The 22,064-nt window shown below is 52.2% G+C and overlaps 4 protein-coding genes across 5 annotated transcripts in view; all 4 read right to left on the bottom strand.

Moving 5' to 3' along the window:
- Window positions 1-12: 12 nt before the first annotated feature.
- Ctrl (chymotrypsin like) lies at window positions 13-1,964 on the bottom strand. Its single transcript, XM_055621498.1, has 7 exons — window positions 1,878-1,964; window positions 1,221-1,324; window positions 1,052-1,131; window positions 863-944; window positions 530-710; window positions 319-452; window positions 13-231 (listed from the first exon to the last, which is right to left on the bottom strand). Exons 1-7 carry the CDS (start codon window positions 1,927-1,929, stop codon window positions 70-72), a joined length of 795 nt encoding a protein of 264 aa, XP_055477473.1. The 5' UTR covers window positions 1,930-1,964; the 3' UTR covers window positions 13-69.
- A 1,841-nt stretch (window positions 1,965-3,805) lies between these two features.
- Psmb10 (proteasome 20S subunit beta 10) lies at window positions 3,806-6,333 on the bottom strand. The gene is made up of 8 exons (XM_055620772.1): window positions 6,126-6,333; window positions 5,819-5,906; window positions 5,631-5,728; window positions 5,379-5,519; window positions 5,021-5,136; window positions 4,850-4,908; window positions 4,096-4,247; window positions 3,806-3,974 (listed from the first exon to the last, which is right to left on the bottom strand). Exons 1-8 carry the CDS (start codon window positions 6,179-6,181, stop codon window positions 3,863-3,865), a joined length of 822 nt encoding a protein of 273 aa, XP_055476747.1. The 5' UTR covers window positions 6,182-6,333; the 3' UTR covers window positions 3,806-3,862.
- Window positions 6,334-7,404: 1,071 nt separating this feature from the next.
- On the bottom strand, window positions 7,405-10,595 carry Lcat (lecithin-cholesterol acyltransferase). Its single transcript, XM_055620771.1, has 6 exons — window positions 10,426-10,595; window positions 9,524-9,680; window positions 9,330-9,445; window positions 9,137-9,232; window positions 8,830-9,054; window positions 7,405-7,991 (listed from the first exon to the last, which is right to left on the bottom strand). Exons 1-6 carry the CDS (start codon window positions 10,577-10,579, stop codon window positions 7,423-7,425), a joined length of 1,317 nt encoding a protein of 438 aa, XP_055476746.1. The 5' UTR covers window positions 10,580-10,595; the 3' UTR covers window positions 7,405-7,422.
- Window positions 10,596-10,789: 194 nt separating this feature from the next.
- Slc12a4 (solute carrier family 12 member 4) overlaps window positions 10,790-22,064 on the bottom strand; it is a 23,002-nt gene continuing 11,727 nt past the window's right edge. For both annotated transcript variants that reach the window (XM_055620770.1, XM_055620769.1), the window contains exons 6-24: window positions 20,981-21,111; window positions 18,884-19,125; window positions 18,536-18,750; window positions 17,802-17,966; window positions 17,623-17,721; window positions 17,343-17,400; window positions 16,812-16,986; window positions 16,324-16,442; window positions 14,946-15,044; window positions 14,571-14,690; window positions 14,133-14,237; window positions 13,779-13,947; window positions 13,071-13,266; window positions 12,787-12,956; window positions 12,559-12,690; window positions 12,375-12,482; window positions 11,729-11,913; window positions 11,466-11,599; window positions 10,790-11,367 (exon numbers count right to left, since the gene is read on the bottom strand). In XM_055620770.1, coding sequence (XP_055476745.1) covers window positions 11,276-11,367; window positions 11,466-11,599; window positions 11,729-11,913; window positions 12,375-12,482; window positions 12,559-12,690; window positions 12,787-12,956; window positions 13,071-13,266; window positions 13,779-13,947; window positions 14,133-14,237; window positions 14,571-14,690; window positions 14,946-15,044; window positions 16,324-16,442; window positions 16,812-16,986; window positions 17,343-17,400; window positions 17,623-17,721; window positions 17,802-17,966; window positions 18,536-18,750; window positions 18,884-19,125; window positions 20,981-21,111 — 2,714 coding nt within the window. In that variant the 3' untranslated portion in view covers window positions 10,790-11,275. The remainder of the gene's footprint in view (window positions 11,368-11,465; window positions 11,600-11,728; window positions 11,914-12,374; window positions 12,483-12,558; window positions 12,691-12,786; window positions 12,957-13,070; window positions 13,267-13,778; window positions 13,948-14,132; window positions 14,238-14,570; window positions 14,691-14,945; window positions 15,045-16,323; window positions 16,443-16,811; window positions 16,987-17,342; window positions 17,401-17,622; window positions 17,722-17,801; window positions 17,967-18,535; window positions 18,751-18,883; window positions 19,126-20,980; window positions 21,112-22,064) is intronic.

Raw genomic sequence — 22,064 nt, forward strand, 5'->3', positions numbered from 1 at the left:
AAGACAAGGGTATGGAAGAGAACTGAGTCTGGTGTCTTTACTGGACGGGGGAAAGGATCTGTGGACACTTTAGTTGTAGGCCATGACTTGTTTGATCCAGGTGTTGAACTTGCTGACCCGAGCATACATGGCTGGTGCTTGCACGTTGCAGTTCTCTGTGCCCCAGGAGACAACACCAATAAGTACCCAGGTGTTTCCTTTCTTGCAGACAAGAGGGCCTCCTGAGTCACCCTGAAAGGGAAGAGAAGGGGAAGAGTCAGGTGGCAGCTTGGGGAAGTATACCATGGGACCATGCAGGGGACAGGGTGCCGTACTTACGTAACACGAAGAGGCTCCTGAGCCACCTGCACAAATCATGGACTCCGTGATACGTGAACCCCAGTACTGCCGACACCGATTCACAGTGACCAGGGGTAGAACTACCTGCTGCAGGCGGGCCGGTGTCACGTTGCCTGTGGGTCAGAGAAGGTGGTTAGGTTGACCCAGGATGCTTATTCCCATCTCCCCTCCCTCTTACCCATGTTCTTACCCACAGTACTGATTTGGCCCCAACCAGTAGTGACGCATGTGAGGCCGTCAGGCAGTGCCTCATTTGAGGAAGCCAGGCAGACTGGGGAGATTTGTGCTGTGTACCGGGCTGGTGAGGCAAGCTTCAGGAGTGTCACATCATTGTTCATGGTGGTAGGGTTCCAGCTAGGGTGTGTAATGGCCTGTGGAGACAGTAAAGAGCCATGTAAAGCTGGAGTGGACATAGGCACCTGGGGTCAATGCTGAGGTGGCTAGGTCACGGCATGCTTGAATTTCTGCGTCTATAGCAAGTGAAGCCTGTTTTGCCTTACTGCAACTGCAGCCGGGTACTCACCTTTGAGATGGATATCACCTGCACAGGTTCAGCATTGGAAGATCGGTCGTATTCTCCCAAAATGACCAAGTGTTGTCTAGGTCTGCAAGGAAAATGGGAATGGGTAGCTGCAAGGGGGGGTTCAGAGGAGCATCCAAGAGAAGGAAGAGAGAAAAGATGGATTGGGCAGAGCAAGTGGAATACACTCACGTGACTTGGCAGTGGGCAGCAGTGACTACCCAGTTCGGGCTGATCAGGGAACCGCCACAGAAGTGGAAGCCATTTCTATCCTAGGGTTAAAAATCAGATATGTGAATGGGTTTAAGTTAGCCCTAGGCATAAAGCACCCAGGACTCTGACCCATCCTTAAGGCTTGTACCTGCAGAGACACCTGCCAGGGCCAGGAGCCTGGCACCGCGTTTACTCCATTGACAATCCTCTGGCTGTAGCTCAGCACAGGTGTGATGGCAGGAACACCACAGCCTGGACAAAGGGCTGGTAAGGATCCACACATACCAGCCTACCTCTTCCTGTGTTCTTATTCTGTGCCCCCAAGCTATATATTCTGGAGGGAGCCAAATCCCTTCCCTTGAGTGCCTTTTAGGCATGCACAACTACCTACCAACCTTCAAGTCCTACGCATGCCGCCAAGTTACAAGCCACGCCATGCTAATGTTCTTCAGGCCACTTTCTCCCTGATTCCTGGTGTCATCCCCTCAGCCCTCTGTTCTTCGAGGCCTGAGTAGCCTGCCATGTAGCCAGAAAGCCTTGACTAGTCTATACACATCTTTCATGTTTTCCTGAGCCTTCTCAGGTCTGGCTCAAGCTCCTGTCTCACTTGTAAAAGTGGTCTCTGGCTCTTCCCCCACTCCCAGCCCCGAAGGCCCTTTCCTTAGCCTAGGTACATCAGTTTCCCTGTGCCTGCCCTGTCTATTTCTCTTCTAGCCAGCCTGGCCCCTTCTCTGAGCCCCTGAACAGGAGCTGGGAGCTAGGTTGTCCTTGGTTGTTCAGCTAAGGTTGGTCCCAGCCCACTTACCCCAAGAAGAGCCAAGGAGGACCAGGCCAAGGGTTAGGCCGAGCAGTAGCATTGTGGACAGTAATGAATGAGGTTGAGAGTGGCCTGGCTTTATTTATGGGTATCCTTGTCCTTGGTGCAGAAGTCTTGGGCCTGACACCAGGCCAGCTATGTTGTCTTATCATAGCCCCACACCTGCTTAAGAGATATTTTCTCTGGCCAAAGTTCTTGGAATTATCAAGTACCCAGGTGTGAGGCTCTCACCTCCACCTCCCCAAGCCTTGGCTTCCCATTGGCTTTCTAAACCACCTCCTATCCCAAGTGTTGGCCACTGAATACCAAGGACATATGGCTGAACTAGGTCTAAAGTGTCAACCTGGTAGCCAAGACCTACGAAACTTCCCAGGGCTATCAGGAGTGCTGGATAGAGGAGCCTGCTCAGAACGTAGGGCTGTCGTGACTGATGGAAAGAATGGCCATGGCCACCACTGCTGCGAAGGCCAGGGATTGAGGATCTGGCAGGTTGTGAATCCTAACAGGTTGGCGTTCACCTCAGTGTGGGACAGGAGACAGAGGTTTGCCCATGGAGGCTGATTCTCTTATCAGCGCAAGGGGAGGGGAGGTGGACCCAAACCTCTAAGGAAACATTCCGGTGTGAGTGAGCCCTCAGTGACTAAGAGACCCTGGCCTGAAGTTGGTAGCAGAAGAGTGACAGCCACGAAGTCTATTTCTAGACCTCAGATTGTCATGGGCCAGATCTGTCCACAGCACGTTATTGAGGCTGAGCACGAGAGGAGAACAGGTGCTTCTGTGCATAGAGTTGCGACAGGTAAGTTGGCCTGAATTTTTGTAGGGCATCAAAGGCTTTGACTGGCTCAGGAATACCTCAGTCTAAAAAGTGAAACAGGTGAAAGCTGGGCGAGGTGGCACACTCCTGTAATCCCAGCACTCAGGGAGGCAGAGACAGGCAGATATCTGGGAGTTTGAGGCCAGCCTGGTCTACAAAGTGAGTCCAAGACAGCCAGGGCTACACAGAGAAAAGAAACCCTGTCTGAAAAAATAGGGTATATGTGTGTGTGTGTGAAACAGGTGAATGCATGAATAAAGGAATGGATAGACACAAGATTAGATATAACACAATTCGAGTTATAAAAGCGGGTGGACAAATGGATGTTTTACTGAACAGTTCCTTTAACTTCAGTGTTGTATATATAATTTTTCATAACAAAGTCTTAGGTGGCACACACAATCAAGGGCCAAGGGTGTCCAGCCTGGAGGAGGATCTCTTTGGAGAACATACCTTCTCAGTCCTGAAGCCCTGGTGGAGCTTAGCTACTCTGATGGGATGTTCCTACCAGCACCCAGTGGGCCTAGCACCCAGTAGGCGCTTAGCAAAAGTTTCCGGTTAAACATGTCATCTTTGCCCATGAATCCACAACCCGTTAGCCCAGAGGACCTAGAGCCAGTCTCCACACTCACAGTGCCTCAGGTGCTGACAAGGCCCAGCTCTTCACCAGGGGCCCCACCAGGCCTCCTCATCTGAGGGGTGTCATAAATAGAGGCACTGTAGGTAGGTGAAGGGGTGCCTGGCGAGAACTTACCCTTTAGCCCCCCGAAGGTCCAGGGTAGACCTAACAATCACTGATAAGCCAGGGAAAGGCTATGAGTGGGGGTTGTCTGTGGGGTCTTACAAGAAAGGTTATTGATGGGGTAAGCTTCTACCTTATGGAACTAGGTTTGGGGATGACAGTATATAGCTTTCTGTCTCAAAGCCTATAGTGCTGGCTAGGGTTGGGATTCTGGATGGACAGATCCCAGAAGTGATGATGAAGAGCACATCAGGCCAGGAACTAGATTTGTGCTCCTTACATAGACACCTCAGGCACAAAGCTCATACATATGGCTGCTTGGCCCACTCCTCTCAAGAAAGACACGGGTTTCTGTTTAAGTGTTTGTATTTCCTGGATTTATTCCCCCTTGTTCCAAGCTTTAACTCCCAGGCCACTTTATTCCACCTCCATGGCCTGCACAGTTTCCTCCAGGAGCTCCAGGTTCAGGGGTCTCACTTCCTGGGTCAGGACAGCTGTGGTTCCAGGAGCAAATCGATAACGGCCAGCTCTAGAAGGGAGGAGGGCCAGCCTTTCAGAATGCAGCCTGTCCTGTTCTGGCAGACCCCCTATTTGCAGCTCTTGCTAAGACCACAGTTCCCCTCTATAGCCCCCCCCTTCCCTGCTCCTACCTCTGCACAGGCTCTGTGGGTGAGCTCAATGTTCTCAGCATCTTGGCACCGGCTGCAGTGATCACACACGCATCCACACTGCCTCCGGAGCCCAGGTCACCCAGGATCCCTGCAGTGATGGCTTCCACCAACAGCTCTTGTGCAGCCTCCAGCTGTGGTAGTGTAAATGAGGTTAAATCGAACTAGTGCTACCTTACTCTAACCTGGGGCCTTTGTTGTCTTGAAGCCTAGACAATTTGCTATTTGTGTAAGTTCAGCCTCCTTTCTCTCCTTCCATTCAACCTTCCAGTCCCTTAGCTTCTGTCTCTCTCCCAGAAACTGTGTTCCCTCCACCCACTATCCTCTGTACAAGCTTCTCAGTGTTGTTTACACTTTCAGCCCCCCCCCCCCCCCCCGCCCCGCACTCTTAACACCCACCAATCTAGTCTTCTGTCACCGTGTTTCTCTGGATGTTGGTTATCTCTGAAGCGGATAGTCATCTAGTTCTATCCCACTCCGAAGTCCAGACCTCAAGCCTCATATAGAACCCCACTGGCCTTTACGTCTCCCTTCAGTTCGTGATCCTTTGGGAGTGTCAGCTTGGTTACTGCGGTCTAAGCTTGGTTACTGTCTGGACCTCACTTCTTCAGCATTACTCGGTCCCTACTCGGTCGTCACCTTCACTCCTACAAGCCTTCCTTGTTTCTATACTTGGCCAGGGCTTTTCCGGCACCCCTCACCAGTGAGCATGAAGTCATGGGCAGAAGTCGCTCACCGTCATGTTTGGCTGGAACCGGTCCTCCAGCAGTGCTATGGCTGCATCCTGTCCAGAGCCTGCAAGTGGGAAGGGGCATCTGAAGTGAGTTTTAGTTGCTCCACCTGGGGTACAAACCTTGAAGGTAGGGCTGCAGGGCAGAATCCGTGGCCAAAGTGTGGAAGCGCTCACCAAGGGCCGTAAAGGGCAGCTGGCTGTAGGAGCCATGGGGGTGCACGCTATAGAGTTGCGGTCCGTTCAGATCAACCCCGCCCATGATCAGTGATGCTCCCACGTAGCCTTGGTACCTGGGGAGCAGTGGGCGGGGTTACTGCCGGCTGGACCCAGGTCCCGCCCACTCTCTCTTCTCGGCTTGAGTCCCACCCCTTCCTGTGGCCTCGCATCCGGAACTCAGCTTCTGTCCGGCCTGCCGGGCTTCTCTGATTTTTTTGCTGTTCGCGGCCTGGCGTTTTCTTCGGTCCCACCTCCTGTCAACTCCACTCACCTGCAAATCACGCCTACAGGGGTCATCTTAACCCCACTTCCTTACCGGAAGAGCATCTGGCGCAGGACACGGGTGACCGTGGCCACCCGAGGCTCACGGCCTGTGGATAGCGCATGTAGCTCCATCTTGGAAGCTGCCATCCGCGTGGTCATCTCAGTGTCCGCAGCTACTCCAGCCCCACCGCAGCTGAGGGAAGAGGGATGGTGGGTGTGAACGGGGACGTGCAGGGACAGAGTAGGGCTTGAGCGACAGTGCAGCTTTTACTTGAGTGTGGAGACTGGCCTGGGGGGTTCTTACTAGATTTTGGGGGCGATGAAGTGGATCTTCTCGCAGCTTTTGTCCGCCACGACCGAATCGTTAGTGGCCCGCGTGTCTGCGCCCAGAATGACTCCATCCTGCAGAGGAAAAGCCCAGCCTGAATGCCCACCCGATCTTTTTCGCAGTGGCTGCCATTTGAGCCCTCCCAGACCGATTGCCCTCCTCACTCGGAACACAAGTCCCGCGATGGTAGTCCCCGTCTTGCGTGCATGAGGGACCCGAAAGCCCGGGAAGACATGTTCCAAGGACGCATTCCTAGAAACATTGGGGTGACTCACGTTCCAGTTCAGCCTCTAATGAAGGGCTTTTGAACCCATGTCTACTTTCCTTATTTCCTGGGTTAAACCCCTTCTTGGTCATCCAACATAAAGACACCCCCCCCACACACACACACACACATACACTTCTTCCAGTAAAACAAGGCCTACAGTCGAGCACCAGCAGTTTGCGATTAGAACTCCACTTCCCCTTTACCTCTGGCAGTTCTCGAAAGAGAAGCCTCCTGTGTGTTCCACTGCCTGCTTCAGCATCTCAGGGCAGGGAGGCCGATTGAGCTCCGGGGGTCGATGGGTGGATCAGAGGAAGAAAAGAGTGAAGCAAAGGGGCAGCAGAAAGGCGTTTGTCTCAGCTTCTGTGGGGTTGTACAGGACGCTTCCCACTTTCGCTTTCACCTCCACCCCAGTTTAGAAGCTGCTGGTCGCTTTGTTTATCTTCTTTCACTTTCATCTTTGCTTCTAGCCCCAGGTAGCTAGAGGAAGAGGATATTGTACCCCTTGCCAGGTCTTCCATGGTGCTCTTTAGTTCCTCCATCCCCACTTCATCTGACACCCCCAAGAGTACTGTAAACACATATATACAGACAAAACACTCATAACGCTAAAGTATAAATTGCCAGGTGGTGGTGATGGACGCCTTTAAACCTAGGCAGGACTCTGGAGGCAGAGATGGGATATCTCAGAATTCGAGGCCAGCCTGTCTACAGTTTCAGGACGGAGAAACCTTGTCTCAAAACAAACAAAAAACCCACTCAGATATATATATATGTATATGAGTGAATGTCACGTGCATGCCAGGTGCCCACTAAGGTCAGAAGAGGGCATCAGATTTCCTGGAATTGAAGTTACAGATGGTCGTGAGATACCATATGGGTATTGGGAACCAAACTCAGGTCCTCTAAGTGCAACAAATGCTCTTACTGTCTGAGCTACCTCTCAAACCCCAAATTAAGCTTTCTTTAGATGAATTGTCATTCCTTAAGATCCTAAACTTTTTTTTTGTGAGGGACTCCATTGAGACAGGGTTTTTCCATGGAGCCCTGGCTGTCCTGGAACTTGCTGGCTAGAAAACGCTGGCCTAGATGAAGAGATGAAAGGCATGTGCCGCCACCACCCGGCGCTAATCTTTTCTTTTTATGTGCATTGGTGTTTTGCCTGAATGCAGATCTGTGAAGGTGCCAACCCCTGCAACCAGAGTTACAGTTTTGAGCTGCCATGTGGGTGCTGTGTGTTGAACCTGTTCATCTGGAAGAACAGCCAGTGTTCCTAACTGCTGAGCCATTTCTCCAGTCCCTAATCTTTATTTTTCATACCATTCTTAACAGATCTCCGGCCCCAGCCACCATATTTTAAACTGTATTGTTCATTTAGTTCAGTCTCACCAAACCCCATCTAACCTCCTGTTCCCCGGAGCCCAGGGGGACCTAAGAATCTAAGGAATCTAGTAGTGACTTCCCTTAACCCACTACACACAGGACTCAGAACAGCAAAGGTCTTTATTCAGGGGGTGGGGGCCCCGGGCTGGGAGCTGGGGGAGTGCCGTGACGGTAGGCACCCAGCAGGATGGCATTGATATGTTCCAGTGTCTTATTACTGAAGACCATGTTGAGATGTTCCGTCCCATTCATGGGCAGCAAGTGAACAGGCTGTGACTGGCGGCCCTGCCACCGGCCACAGAGCTCGGTGCTGCGCGTGGCTACAGTGTCATCGCCATCTTCGTAGAGTGCAGCCACCGGGTCTTTGTAGGGGAAGTTGTGGTCATAGATGTAGGTGTGGGGTGTGGGCAGACCGACGCCGTACAGACAATATACCTCTACACCAGGTGCTGGAAGGCCTGCCAGGAGGTCACGAGACTGAAGCCACATGTACCAGCCCTCCTCAAAATGCAGATCTGAAAAAAAACGCTCGAAGTCTTGGCCCGTGTAGTTGAAGTCTGGCGTGGAAATGAACACATGGTCTTCAGGCCACACATTGTGGGCTGGGAACATCCAGGGGGAGGTCGTGGTGATGCGTTGTTCCTCTCTCAGTTTGATGCTGGACATGATCGGGATGCCCTGGTTGTTACCTGTGGGTGCAGAGCAAGACGGGGCAGAGAGCTGGGCCAGGCCCCACATTTTGCCTGGGAAGAGCTCAAACTTGTTTCTGCCCCATCTAGACCTTGATTTCAGGACACAGACCAGAGCAGGCCTGGTGTTCAGTTAAATGCTAAATAGGTTTATTTAATAAGAGGCTATGTTGGTATTTCTATAAGCCAGCGCTTTAAGGCCTCAAACAGAGTGTAAGGAAAGAAGGGCAGTTGAAGAGAATGAGGTGTGTGTGTTGGCTATTCTTCCTCAGGCCCTAAGTGGGCTTACGCTCTACGATGCACAGTGGTCACAGGATTGCATTTCTGGAGAAGCAGATGGTGTCTGTTTTATACTCAGTGATACAGTCTGGTGATTTACTCACTAAACTGAACTTCCACAGTGAAGGCTAAGCCTTGCTGTGTGCTGTGCCCAGGATAGTGGTGCTCAGTGAGTGGTAGCTGTACTAGTACTGGGTTCTTGGGTATGCTTCTAAAAACAAAACAACAACAACAACAAAAGCAAAGGGAACCCTAGGTTTGGCCCGGCTATGGCAAGTATGTCCTCAATGAAACAAATCCCTGCACACAGAGACAAGAGTATACAGGACTTGGAGCTGCAAGGAGCAAATCTGGGGTTGGTAGACATCCTCTACGTCACTTAAAGGCTCTAGAAGGAGATGTCCCAACGGTGCTGCTTCCAAGGACCTAAGGGACGTTGGGTATGCCCCACAGACAATATCCCTGGGCAGCACTGTGAGCAGGGCTGCAGCCACAGGCTCTGTGATCTACGTCATTCCTCTCACCCCACTCAGAGGACGGTGATCAAGAGGCTCCTCACCTGAGGCCAGGACCAGCATGGGCTTGATAGAGCCGCCCCATGGAGCCCCAAGAGAGATAAAGCCATCGATGAAGCGGTCCTTCCAGGACTGAGGCTGACGCAGTAAGAAATAGAGCACATGCAAGCAGCCAAGGCTGTGCCCAATAAGAAACACGGGCTTCCCATAAACAGCATACATCTCCTCCACCAGTCCCGCCAGCTTCTGGTAGTAGTCATCCTGCTGGCCTGAAAATTGTAGATAGGTCAGGGCCACTAGGGTCTGGGAACCACCCATCCTGGCCCCAGCCCATCCCGGGCAAATACTCACTGGGTTCCAGACGCCAGTCATAGGGTGCGGCCCGCACTGTCTCATCCCGAACATACCCGTTGTTAACCAGATTCTGTACTAGTGTTTGCATGTAACCTATGGGGAGGCGGCAACATGGGGGACTCTGTCCATTATACCTGCGGGCCAGCCTGATGGCCAGCAAGAGTCCCTGCCCTTCCCGGAGTACACACACCTGCCAGCTTGTTGTCATCTAAGTACTCAACAGAGTAGGTCTTGCCAAAGCCAGGGACGCGGATCTCAACACCAGGGGCATTGGACACGCGCCCAGAGCTTCGGTTGTAGACAACCCTGGGGACAGTGGGACATTTAGCAGCCAGCAGCAAAGGGGCAATGTGCAGGGGGCTGGGTAGAGCACATGGGACATACCTGGTATTATCAATCCAGCAGTCCACCCCAAGGGGCAGAAACATGTTGAGATCCAGCCAGATGGTGAAGAAGTCCTCTGTCTTGCGGTAGCACAGCCAGTTCACCACGTCTGGTTTATCCAGCTTGGCTTCTAGCCGATTCCCCAGGCAGCCAGGCACTGTGGGCACCAGCTTTTGTTCTGAACTTCTTGGCTTCTCCCCAACTTCCCCCAACCCTACCACCAAAAACCCCACCCCTCCACCCCCTCAAAGTTCTAATGACACTTCTCACTCCATCATACTTCTTACTGTCCCACCAGTACTGCAAATTCCGGGTTCCCTTCAGCAGGGAAGGTGCAGGAACTAAGGCCACTGACCCCTGCCCCCACAAAGCAAACATCCAGCTTGGCTTTCCATTATTGCCAAAGTCCAAAGAGAGAACAAATAGGTCTGGGGGAACAGGGGCTGGACCTAGAACAGGGGGCAGGCCTTTCTAGACCTCCTGCTATCCTGCCCTGGGCTGACAGTGGAGAGGATGGCTCCCCACTGTCAGCCATTACACAAAAGGATACAGTTCTCAGTATCTTGTTTTTGGTAAGGTGGAGGCCAAGGAAGTAGTGGGGCTTAACCCAGTATCCGATGTATCTGGAGCTGGCCACAGCGTGTACTGCTCTGGCCAAGGCGTTAGGCAAACCTCATCCCATTCGCTGACCACCACATCAACCCCAAACCCCTGGAGAAGACAGCTTGGAGACACAACAGTGAAGGGGAGAGGGGCAAATGTCTGTAGGACAAGCCTTACCAAGGAACGAGGGCCAACGGTGGGGGCAAAAGAACCCTGACAGCATCTGCTGCTGGCAGGGGCTAGGACCCAGGCTCCCCAAGGTCTTGGCGGATGCATTGGGGGGCCTAGCGGGGGCTTACCGAGGATGACAGGCCGTGTGTGGTTACTGAGTTCAGCCTTGGGCGTGGTGTGCGGGGGGAACAGCACATTGAGGAGCCAGAAGGGGGCGACGGGAGGGAGCAGTAGCCCCAACAGCAGCAGCACCCACTGCCATGGGGAGCCAGGCAGCCCCATTCCAGCCCAGTGCCTACTGCCAGATGAGGCAGTCCAGGGCCGGCCTTATCTGGAACAGGAATGGGAGGGGCCCCAAGGCCAGTGGGAGGGACAGAACCACCAATGGGGGTGGCCAGGAAGGGGCATAGCTGTAGGACTCTGGCTCTGGGCTTGGGTTCAGTTCCCTCTTTCTTCCCTTGGCGCCAGGGAAAAAGAGCTGGGGCAGCAGGAGGCCCAGAAGTACACAATGTTTTATTGAAAAAAGTCAGGCTCAGCTTGGCCAGCTCCAACCCACTTGGCTTGATGAGGGTCTCTGCTCACAGCAGCCTGGGCCAGGACTTCCTGCAGGCAGGCCCAGCTCAACTCCCCCTCTTACTGCCCCTCCCCTCTTCTCTGATGATGATATCCAAACAATAAATATACAATAAATAGTGATCGTGGGCCAGTCTGGGACTTGAAATCCCACATCAACCCTCACCAGTCTTCCTTAGTCAGGATAGGCCTACACTGGGCTATGGAAGGGAAAGTCCCTAAATCCCCCAGTGTCCCATGGGCCCTCGGATCCATTTCCATTGCCAGGTCCAAGCTTGGTTTCCCTGGAGACCTAGCAAAGCAGGTCCAAAGCAAGGTCAGGCGAAGCAGAACTGGCAAGTGGGTGCAGGGCTGGGGACTGTTGCCCTAGACATGCCAACTCCAGGCCACAAGACTCCACTGGGCTCAGGAATAGATAGTGATGACTTCCCGGCCACCGCCACGCACCAACAACACCCGTTCAAGGCCCTCCGTTAGCACTTCAAGGAATTCCATGTCTGCAGGGTATCAGGTCAAGGAGGCAGCCACAGGACCAAGGCCACTTTCCACCCGAGGAGAGGACGGCTCCCCACTCAGCCGTTACACAAAAGGATACAGTTCTCATCACCCTCACTGTTCTTAGGGGGGCCAGGCATGTTCAGTAGGACCAGGCGGGCATCGTGGGAGCGTGTGACAATGACTTCGTTGAGCTTTACAGCAGTGTGCATACGCCGCACATTGGACTGATCCCTGGAGACAGAGCAGCCGACCACAGGCCTCTGAGGACTACCTAGCCAAAGGGTCCCTGTCCCCCACCTCTCTCTATAGCCTGCCTGACCCCACTCCTCCGTTCCAGACAGCAACACAGATTGTACTCACGGCTTAATGTGTACCAGCTCCCGGAAGTTGTCAGGGGCGTGGCTGGGGTCCCAGGTTTCAGTCATGTACTTGTCTCTGGTCCATGTCATCTGGATCTTATCAGCCCCTGCCGCAGACTCATCCTCCTCATCTGAGTAAAGACTCTCCAGCCTCAGGGCTGAGTGCCGGTCCTTGACCAGTTGGGCCTGAGGACAACCAGAGGAGGTAGCCTTGGTACCCTGGGAAAATGAGGGCCTGGCTGGCCCAACATGACCACCCTGTCTCTAGGAAATGGGCACTGGCTGGTTCTGGTTCAGGAGGAGCAGGTGAGGGCTTTTTGTTTGTTAGTTTAAGACAGGCTGGCCTCTTGCCTCAGTCTCCTAAGTACTGGAATTTTAGGCACCAGCCACCATGCCAAGCCTTTTGTTTTATTTTGTTTTTGAGATAGGGTCCCACTATGTAGCCTTGGCTGGCCTGGAATTCACTAAGTAGACCAGGCTAGCCTCAAACTCACAGGAATCCATCTGCCTCAGCCTCTTGAGTGCTAGGATTATGGATAGGAGCCACCATGCCTGGTTAAGTGAGTCACTCTGATACCTCCACTAGACAGCGTCCTCAAGGGCATGACACGGCCCTTACCCAACCCTGAACCAAGATAGCCACTCACCTCTCGATCCCTCTCAGTTTTGGTCAGCCTCATCTGCCGCAGCATCTGAGACCGCTGCTCCATCATCAGCGTCCGCTCATAGGTATACGCAGAGATGTCACTGTTGTGCTGGAAAGAGGGGAAGCTTTGAGTACCAGGCTGCATGGTCCTGGGGATCCTCAGGGACCAGGCAGGGCAGGCTCACCATCTCCACCACCTCTACTTCAGCTTCCAGGCGGAGGTGATACAGGAAGGTGGCCAGGTCCTTCTTCATCTGGATGCTGTTGTCGTCCATCTGGGCCACGGTGAAAATGCGCATCCGGCACTTCTTCCAGACCTGTGGCAACAGAGCATGGGAGTAGCTGGGTCACACCTGCCTTTCCAAGAGCCCCGCTACCCTCAGCCCTCACCCATGCCCAACCAACTGGCACACCTTATGCTGGCGCAGCAGGAAGGGCAGAAGCATAAGCATGCCTCCATCGTGCACGATCCACCACACATCAATGTGGCCTTCCAGGTAGCGCTCATGGTTGCTGGGGTAGAAAGCTATGTTCTTTGGCACCAGCAGGGCCAGGTGGGCGGCTGTGGTACAGCGCACAGTGTCTAGGGAGGAGGGGCACTGCTGACTGCCAGCCTGTGACCCTCTGGTCTCTGCCACCGCACTTTAACCCTGGCCCTTGGCCCCTGGCCCAGCTTAGACGCCAGACCCTCACACACCAATAAAGGTCTTCCAGGCACGTGGGTCCTCACTCTGTCTCCAGCCATAGGGCCAGCCCAGCACCACGGAGTTATGTCTCATGCCGCCCAGGCCGCAAGACTGGATGAGGTGGGCCAGTCCCTCTCGAACCTTGCTGGCCACCACTACCTGGCAGAAGCCTTTTACTTTCTCAATCTCCATCATGTTCTTGATTGTCTGTGGGGAATACAAGAGCATCAAAATGCAAGGCCCACCAGTTTCCACCCCAACTGGAATCCCTACCATGACCCTGGGATTAATAGGGAGACCTTGGAGCAAGCTGCCTACACACGGGTCATGTTTTCTGAGCCTTATTTTATTTCTGTGTGTGTGTGTGTGTGTGTGTGTGTGTGTGTGTGTGTGAATATGAACGCAGTGCAAGCATACTATATCCTATGAAAGTCAAAAGATGACACTGACACTTTGTAGGATTTGGAAATCAAACTTAGGTCATTACGTACATACATGAGTGTCTGTACCCACTGAGGTGTTTTGCCAGCCCATAGGCCATGCTTTCTAGGCCATGCTTTCAACTTGGACAATTATACTTATTCAAGCTTGAAGATGGTGAGAGTGTTGTTCATCTGGCCAGTGACAGTGGCCAAGACTGGTTAGGTCCTCCCCTCTACGCCCAAGGCTCCCCAGACATGTTGATTTGACTAAGCTGTCTTCCCACCCCTGGCCATTACCTGCTCAGCAGCCTGGGCCTCGCCATAGCTCTCCAAAAAGCTGCCCTGAATAACAGAACCGACGATTGTCAGGCCCTTCCCGGCCTTAAGCTGGGAGGCAAAGGTGAGGAGCCGAGGGTACTTCACATGAAGGTCTTCGTCCAGCTTCAGCAGTACCAGGAGCTGAGGCCTGCAGTGGTCAGACAGTTAGGCAGCCTGAAGTAAGGGCCTGGCCTCTCTCAGAATGTGGACAAGTGTGGGTAACAGAGATGCACGGGCTCAACAAGAAAGAGGGTACCTCTCACAATCTCCTGGAGAGAACTACAGAGCCCTCACCCCAGTGTTCCCTAAGAACCCTGAGAGGGCATGACTTACCGCCAGTTCTTGGTGTGAGGAGGCCCTTCCTCCAGCCTCAGCAGGGCATAGCGTGCAGCGCTCAGGGACAGGCCGCGAATCCCATCGCCCCACTCCTTCTCAGCCCTATAGATGTCAGCCACCACAAGCTACTGAGCCCCTGTTTCCACCCAAAGATTTCCCTGCCTCCCTCCCTTCCTTTCCTCTTCTTCACACCCGCTTTTTCATGCTGAGAACTTTACTGTTGAGCTACATTCATAGCCCTTGACCCAGGGATTTCTACGTGAGCATGGGCTGGAGGAAGGCCAGGCCCCGAGTCACAGCCCAACCACAGACCAAGCACCAACTGCAGAAGAAAAGCTGGTCCAGCCTGCCACCACTAACCATCCTAACTGCTCAGCTCGACACCTGTAGCGCTATACAAGCCGTTAACAGGCTGGACAACAGCCCTTCACTCACCCTTGGTACTCGATGTACTTGTAGATCATGCCTGCGATGAGCATGGCGACTAGGGCATAGTACCAGGAGGAGACAAACATAAGAGCCAGGCAGAGACTCATGCCTAGGAAAGACAATGTCCTGGACCAGAGATGAGAGGGTAAGAATCAGGAATCCAGGTCATAGTTTATCCCATACCCTGGTGGCCCTTACAGGTCCTAAGTCACAAGCATGTGTGAAGCAGGTCAAGTCTCCATTCTGAAAATCTCTCTCCTCATAGTGTTTCAAGAGCAAAGGCTTCCTGGGAAACTCAAACTTCTCCAGAATGGGGCTTGTGGCTTCCCCAATAACAGTATCAGGGGACTCGCCCTGGGACTTACTCCAGCAGACACTCACCAGTGATAGTATTTGAATCGGGGCCGCCAGTTGGGGGTCCTTAGAAGCGTCTGCACAGCACACGCCAGGTTTACAAACAGGTAACACATCAGAAAGAACCTGTGGTACCGGGAGGCAGTTGATGTAGAAAACCTTCCTTGGTACCTCAGGTTACCCCACGGCTCCTAACCCCCAGGCACTCACTCCTCACTCCCACATGGCCTGATGCAGATGGTAGTACGAAGGAAATGTCCTCAGAGCCAAGTGGCAGAGGATGTGTAAGTATTCATCATCAGAGGGGGTGATAAAGGGACAAAGTCCAGCAATAATGAGTGGAGAGCTGGAATAGGGCAATGTCAAGGAATGCTGAGGAATGCTCAGCATCACAGATGATGAGATGCTAGATAAGCCTGTGGCCCAGACAACCAGCTGAATGGAGGAGGTCAAGCATTTGGAGGTCAGGGGGTAAGTCAGGAAAACATGGCAAGGACCATGTAGTTTTGTTCTGAGGATAAGAGACCGGATGATGTGCTGTAGGTAGGAGTCAGAACACGGGCAAGGCAGGGTGTGTGAGCCCTTCTGAGGACTAAAGGGACAGGGCATCAAACTCCATCCTCGGTGATGAAGAGGAAGGACAAAGAAAGGAGAGAGATACGGGGAGTGCAGGAACTCCTGTGGGGGAGTGAGTCCCGACAAGGGGCTGCCGGCAAGAGCTACATGACAAAGGACGAACTACTTCCTCTAGCTTAGGCAAGAGAGACACCACTCAAGATGCCTGTGGCAAGAATAGCTTGAGGTGTGAGCTTCTCTGGGGAGTGGGGAGCGCTAGGAAGACAAAGACTCAGATGTGACAGGCCTGGCTGTGGGCAGGGCTGGAGTCTGCTCAGAAGGAAGGCGGCCTAGTCAGGACTATAAGCTGAGTGGGTATTGAAGTATAGACCCTTCAGAACTGATCAGCATCCATGGAGAGGATTGGGTGAGGAGCCCGACTTAGGCAGAGGTGAATATAGAACCCAAGCTTCAGGGATCCCTGGGTTTCATGTTGGCCACTGCTGAAAAGCATTAGCACATCCATTTTCTCAGCTTACAGAACATTTAAAATGATGAACTTGGGCAGTGACGGCTTTGCAACAGAGCAGGTGTTTGCCCTGTTCAGAGTGGGCATCTGCCGGCCTTCTGCTCTAGGGAGGCTCCTACCATGGGGCTTAGGGTCTGTTGGTTTCTTCAGCCTCTATGGATGTACCAGGCTGGCTTCTGAAATTAGGGAGCCGTGCTAGCTCTCCACTTAGCCCAGCTGATTTCCCAATGGCACCCTAGACACCAAACAGGATCACTAGGAGGGGCTGGGGTCCTCAAGGAGGTTTTGCCTAGACTACCCCTTGCCTATTCCCCAGCTCACATGGACAGAATCGGGGCCACCATGTCAAGGGAGGCGATGAGGATGCCCAGCTCGGCGATGAGCGCTGTCAGGAGTAGTGCCCACGTCGGCTCACCATTTGCTTTCCCGTGGCCAAACACCTGCAAGCACCAGAAAAAGAGCTGTTCCTACCATGGCCACTACCCATATCTGCAGCCTCAAGCCGCAACCTGTTTTCCACCATCCCTCTGGTCCTGGCTCCATGCCTATCCTCATGGAATCACAAGTTTACCTGACTCTGCTCTGGGTCTCACTGCTTTGGATGAAGCATAGACAAGCCACAAGCATTCTGGGTCTAAACAGCACTGCTAACAGCAAACAGGGCCAGAGAAGCTCTGAGTAGCTCCTTCTGGATCGCTGCCAAGGCCTGGGCCACTGTAGGCAAGCCATGCTGCCTCTGAATCTGCCTCTCCCATGGCAGGATGAGGAGCCAAGAGCATCAAGGCTGAGGGGTGTATAGGAGGGCTTACCCGGAGAAAGGGGATGATGTTATCCTTGGCAATGGCTTGCAATAACCGTGGTGCCCCGGTGAGGCTTTGGAGGCCAGCGCCACATGTCGAGAAGAAAGAGCCAATGACGATGACCCAAGGCGAAGGCCAGGCCAAGGTGCCCACCACCAGGTTCCTGCTGACACCGTCACCATACCTGCAGAGGCCAGGCTCAGACCATGTTCCCAGTAAGAAGCCCTCCAAGCCCTGGGTGGGGCCACCCAGAGTAAAGGGGTGTCAGGGTTCAGGAAGAAAGGCTGAGAGGAAGGGCTTTAGCTTTTAGTAGAGACAAGTTGTCAGCCCCTTAACCTTGTATTTTTGTCCTTTATCTCATCCTTGAGCTTAAAATCACTCATCTCAGAAGCAAAATCCCCCAGAGGGGCTTGACCTACCTGGCTGCACAGATTGTTACCAGAAGTCAACTGCCTGAGTTGTGTTGGGACCGTGGGTGGTGAGGGATGGGCTGGAGTGAGGGCGAGATAAAGCTGACAGGGAGGGGCACGGCTCACTCACTTGTCTCGGAGCACTACGCCCTCAATGCAGGCACCAAAGAGGATCACGCTGCTGAAGTCTGGACTGTGTTAAGGAAGCATTGCAGCCCCAACTCACTCCCCATACTGCACCCTAGTGATAGTAACAGTCATAGCCTTGACCTGCAGACAGCAGTGTTCCTGCATATTCTCAACTATGTGCAGGTGCGTGAGGGGACCTGGTGTGTCCACACGCACCTGACAACTTATGTTCAGAGAAGGGACCATCTGACAGCTGCCCCATCAAGCCTGGGAAAGGATACATACAAGTGAAGTGGTAATAATGGCCAGAATGGTCCCTACTGGGATAGACTTCTGGGCGTCACGGAGGTCCCCGGAGCGGTTTGAGCCAGCCATGATGCCTCCAAAAATAGACAAGGTTCCTTCAGGGATTCTTCAGGGTTTGGGGATGGGGCTAAGTATGTGTGCATGAAGATCTTACCTGTTACAGATGGGAAAAAGATGCCAACCAGCACAGTGAAGGAGGTGGCAATGTCAGCCACCACATACAGGGACAGGCTCTCCTTCAGGCCAAGGGTGTCTGTGGAGGGCAGCCCATGCTTCTCCACGACCTCACCCTTCTCCAAGTAAGCACTCCATAGGTTCTCTGTAGAAGCAGAAGCATTACCACTACAGCACCACTGATGTCCCCAGTGAAGTTTGGGGCAGCCTAGCAAGATCCTACAGATGCAGGGAAGCTCTGGGAATTCTGGGGACAGTCTGAGCACAGTGACTTTGGTGTCTGCCACAGGACTGCTTTGGCCAGAGAGAAAGGTGTCCTGTCAGAACTATAACAGATAAAGGTGACTGAACCTTCATCAGCCTGGAGCTCCTCACTCCTCCCAGACAGAGGCCCTTTATGACTCTTGCAGAAACATCCCCCATGGCACTGGGGGCTGGTAGCCAGGGAAGAGGGGATGCCAGAACTTTATAGGGTTTGCTGCAGGCCTGGGATGTTGGCCAAACAGGCTCTGCTCACCCAAAATTCAGCTACAAGGAGCCAGGCTAAAAGGACACTGCTGAGTAGGGAAAGCAGCCAAACCTAGCTTCCCCTCCACCCTTAATCTGGGCACACAAGGACAGCTCTGTGCTCTGCTTTGCCACTCAGCCTGTGGGCTGGGGTTGGGGGTGGGAGGTTTAGGAGACAGGAGGGCAGACGGAGGAGGGAAGACCCACCCTGGAGCACCCCAGCAGCTGCCCCAGGTATGCCAGGGATCTCTGTCACATTGTTGAGCAGGAAGTAGGGGTCACAGGAGTCAGCAGTAAGGTTGGGGCTGTGGCAGAAGAAACTCCACAGCCGGGTGGCCACTGTCTCATTGTCCACCATAATTGTCTTGGCACAGATGTCAAACTGGTCCCGGGACAGGGTCCTATTGCCCAGCATGCACACCCTGCGGGGAGAGAAACACTGGAACTTGCTCAAGTGGAGCCCTAGCTTGATCCCACCCAGCAATCTGAGGGATACAGAGCATCAGAGACTTAGGATGTCAATGCAATGGCTGGACAAATGTCCTAGTTACTTACGGAAACAAGGGAGGGTCAAAAATAGACTTGATGCCTCCAGCGTAAATGGAAAGGATGGAGATGATCACACAGGCCAGGAAGAGTGAGGCAAATTTGTTCACATACTTGACACCAACAAACACCACCAGGGTCATAAAAGTCAAAAAAACGGTCCCATACACCCGCATATTGTTTAAGGTGGCACTAGACATGTCATGAGTGCCTGATGGGTGGAAGATGGCAGCTGATGGAGCAATGTAGGTCTGAAACAAGAAGACAAAACTCCGGTTCCAACCTTCCGTTTGGGGAGTGAAACCTGTCATTTTGGTTTTCTTTTAAAAGTGTGTCTACAAGAAGGCAGTCACAGAAGACCAACAGCGTATGATTCCATGTCTATAAAATGTCCAAAAGAGCTAATCCACAGAGAGAGAACACAGATTAATGTCTGGTAAGGGCTGGGGAGAAGGGAGAATGATTACTGAGGAAGTTTCTCTTAGAGTAATGAAGATGTTCTAGACAGATTCTGGCAATTTTTACATCCCTAAGGATATACTAAAAACTTGCAAGTCTTAACAGTATCTCACTATGTAGCCCTGGCTGGCCTAGAGCTCACTGTGTAGACCACGCTGGCCTTGAACTCAGAGATCCACCAGTCTCTACTCTTGAGTGCTTAGATTAACGGTGGCACCTGCATGTCCAGCTGCTTCCTCTTCCATACACACACACATACACACACACACAGAGCAGGTTTTGCTATGTAGGTCAGACTGACTTCAAACTTATAATCTCCTGCCCCAGCTTCCTGAATTGTACGTGATTTTTTTTTTTTTTTTTTTTTTTTGTTTGGTTTTGTTTTTAGAGACAGGGTTGTTCTGTGTAGCTCTGGCTGTCCTGGAACTCACTTTGTAGATCAGGCTAGCCTCAAACTCAGAGGCCTGCCTCTGTGTCTGCCTCCCAAATGCTGGGATTAAGGCGTATACCACCACTGACCCTGAGTGGGTGGAGGACATGCATGAGCTATAGGGCAGGTGTGTGTGTCAGAGGACAACTTAGAAGAGTCAGGTCTTCCACCATGTGCGTCCTGAGGATTGAACTCAGGTCATCAGGCTTGGTAACAAGTGCCTTTACCCACTAAGCCGTTTCACTGGCCCCTGAGTTATACACTTTGAATGGGTAATGAATTGCTTGCTATGCATGTTACAGTTTAATAGAAGCACTACTGAAGGGAAGGAAAGGAAAAGAAAGGAAGAAAAGGAGATACAGACATAGTGCCTGTGGAAGGAATGGCCAAAAAGTAACAGTTTGAGCAACAAAAGGCTATAGTATGGGAAAATAAAACAGAACAAAACAAACCTCCAGAAGCCCATATAATTACATGGTTGACTAAATCAATGCACTGGGGAGAAAGGACACATTTCCTTACAGAATTCCAAATAACACAAGAGCAATGTGAGAGATAGAAAATAAAAACTCAGAAGATGTAGACAGAAGGTCCTGGCTTCTGGTTGGCAGTGGCCCACAGTGTCTCTAAACATCTCGTCTCTGGATCTCCAAGGGGGCATCTGCTACCCTGTGTCACTTTCCTCATGTTGCTTGAACTCCCCACAAAGCGTCTCTCCCATTGGCCTAGGCCATTCATTGGTAAGAAGGGGGCTGAGTCTGAGACAGCACCCACGGGACTCAAGGACCTCCGGGTAGCAGTCTAAAGCTGTTCACTTTGACTTACTGACAAGGAGGAACTAGATCTAAAGGACCCTGGCACAGAGTCTGGGGGAGACAGAGCTTGTCAGGGACCACAAAAGGCTAGAAGGCAATCTCACTACCACTATCAAGATCTGTCACTCAGCCCAATCCAACATTGACAGACCTGACGTGGCCCAAAACAGTGTTCAGGTAGAAGAAACATCCAGGCCCCAGTGAGGCAACCAGTCCTCATCCCTGGTTGGCCCAAACCAGCCCAGGTGTAAAGCAGGGGACAGATCTGAGCAATCCTTCTCCCTAGAAACCTCCCACTGGAAAACCCCAGACCCTGGCCAGGGATGAGCGAAGTACTAACAGCCTCTACAGTCTACAGAGACTGGACGCAGCTACGGTTGACGGAGGCTCGGCCCAACCTACCAGCAAGATCTCAATGGCCCCTAGGATGTACATGGCTGCTGCAAATGTCGTTCCCAGATAGAAGCAGAGGCCCACAGCACCTCCAAACTCTGGTCCCAGTGAGCGGGAAATCATGAAGTAGGAGCCACCAGCTAAAACGGGGAAAGTGTACACAGGTCAAGACTAGCTCTTCAGGGATAGCTTCCTCACAGCAAACCTCCACAACCACCCAAAAGGACAGACTGCTTTTCTCTTTAACAGGCCAGTACAGAATCGGTGTCTTGTCCGGTTTCTTGACTCCGTGGCTCAGCACAGGTCTGCACTGAGTCTTTGCTTCTATTAGAATCTAGCACTCCTAGAAAACTGGCACTCAAGACTGGGCCCCCAAGTGGTAAGAGTAAAGAGACAAGGGTGATCCAACATGACTATTAAATCCTCTCTGGTGAGGGGTGGTGTGTGGCGCACACCTTTAATTCCAGCACTCAGGGAGGCAGAGACACACGGAACTCTGAGTTCGAGGCCAGCCTGGTCTACACAGTTAGTTTCAGGACAGCCGTAAAAAAAAACCCATCTGGAACAAAAAAAAAAAAAAAAAAAAAAAAGCCAAAGGGGTCACTTTCTTTATGGTGCAACTAGGACTCCCCTAAAGGAAGCATCCAGACTGTTCATGACAATAGTGTTTACAACGGTGAGGGAAAAAAAAAGGAAAAAGGCTGATTGGTATCATATGCCTGTAAATCCCAGCACCTAGGAGGCAGAAGCAAGACCATTTCAAGCTCAGAGCCAGCCTGGTCTACATAGTTTCAGGCTAGCCAGGGCTACAATGTAAGACCAAAAGACAAAAGACAAAAATAAAACATACAAACAAGCAAACAACAATAAAAACCAAAATATTAGGGGCTAGAGAGGTGGCTCAGAGGTTAAGAGCACTGGCTGCTCTTCCAGAGAGCCCAAGTTCAATTCCTAGCAACCACATGGTGGCTCACAACCATCTATAATGAGATCTGGTGCTCTCTTCCGGCATGCAGGTATACATGCAGACTGAACATTGCACACAAAATAAATAAATAAATAAATAAATAAATAAATAAATAAATAAATAAAT

This window comes from Psammomys obesus, unplaced genomic scaffold, assembly GCF_907164565.1.
Source record: "Psammomys obesus unplaced genomic scaffold, mPsaObe1.curated_primary_1811, whole genome shotgun sequence".
Taxonomy (NCBI): domain Eukaryota; kingdom Metazoa; phylum Chordata; class Mammalia; order Rodentia; family Muridae; genus Psammomys; species Psammomys obesus.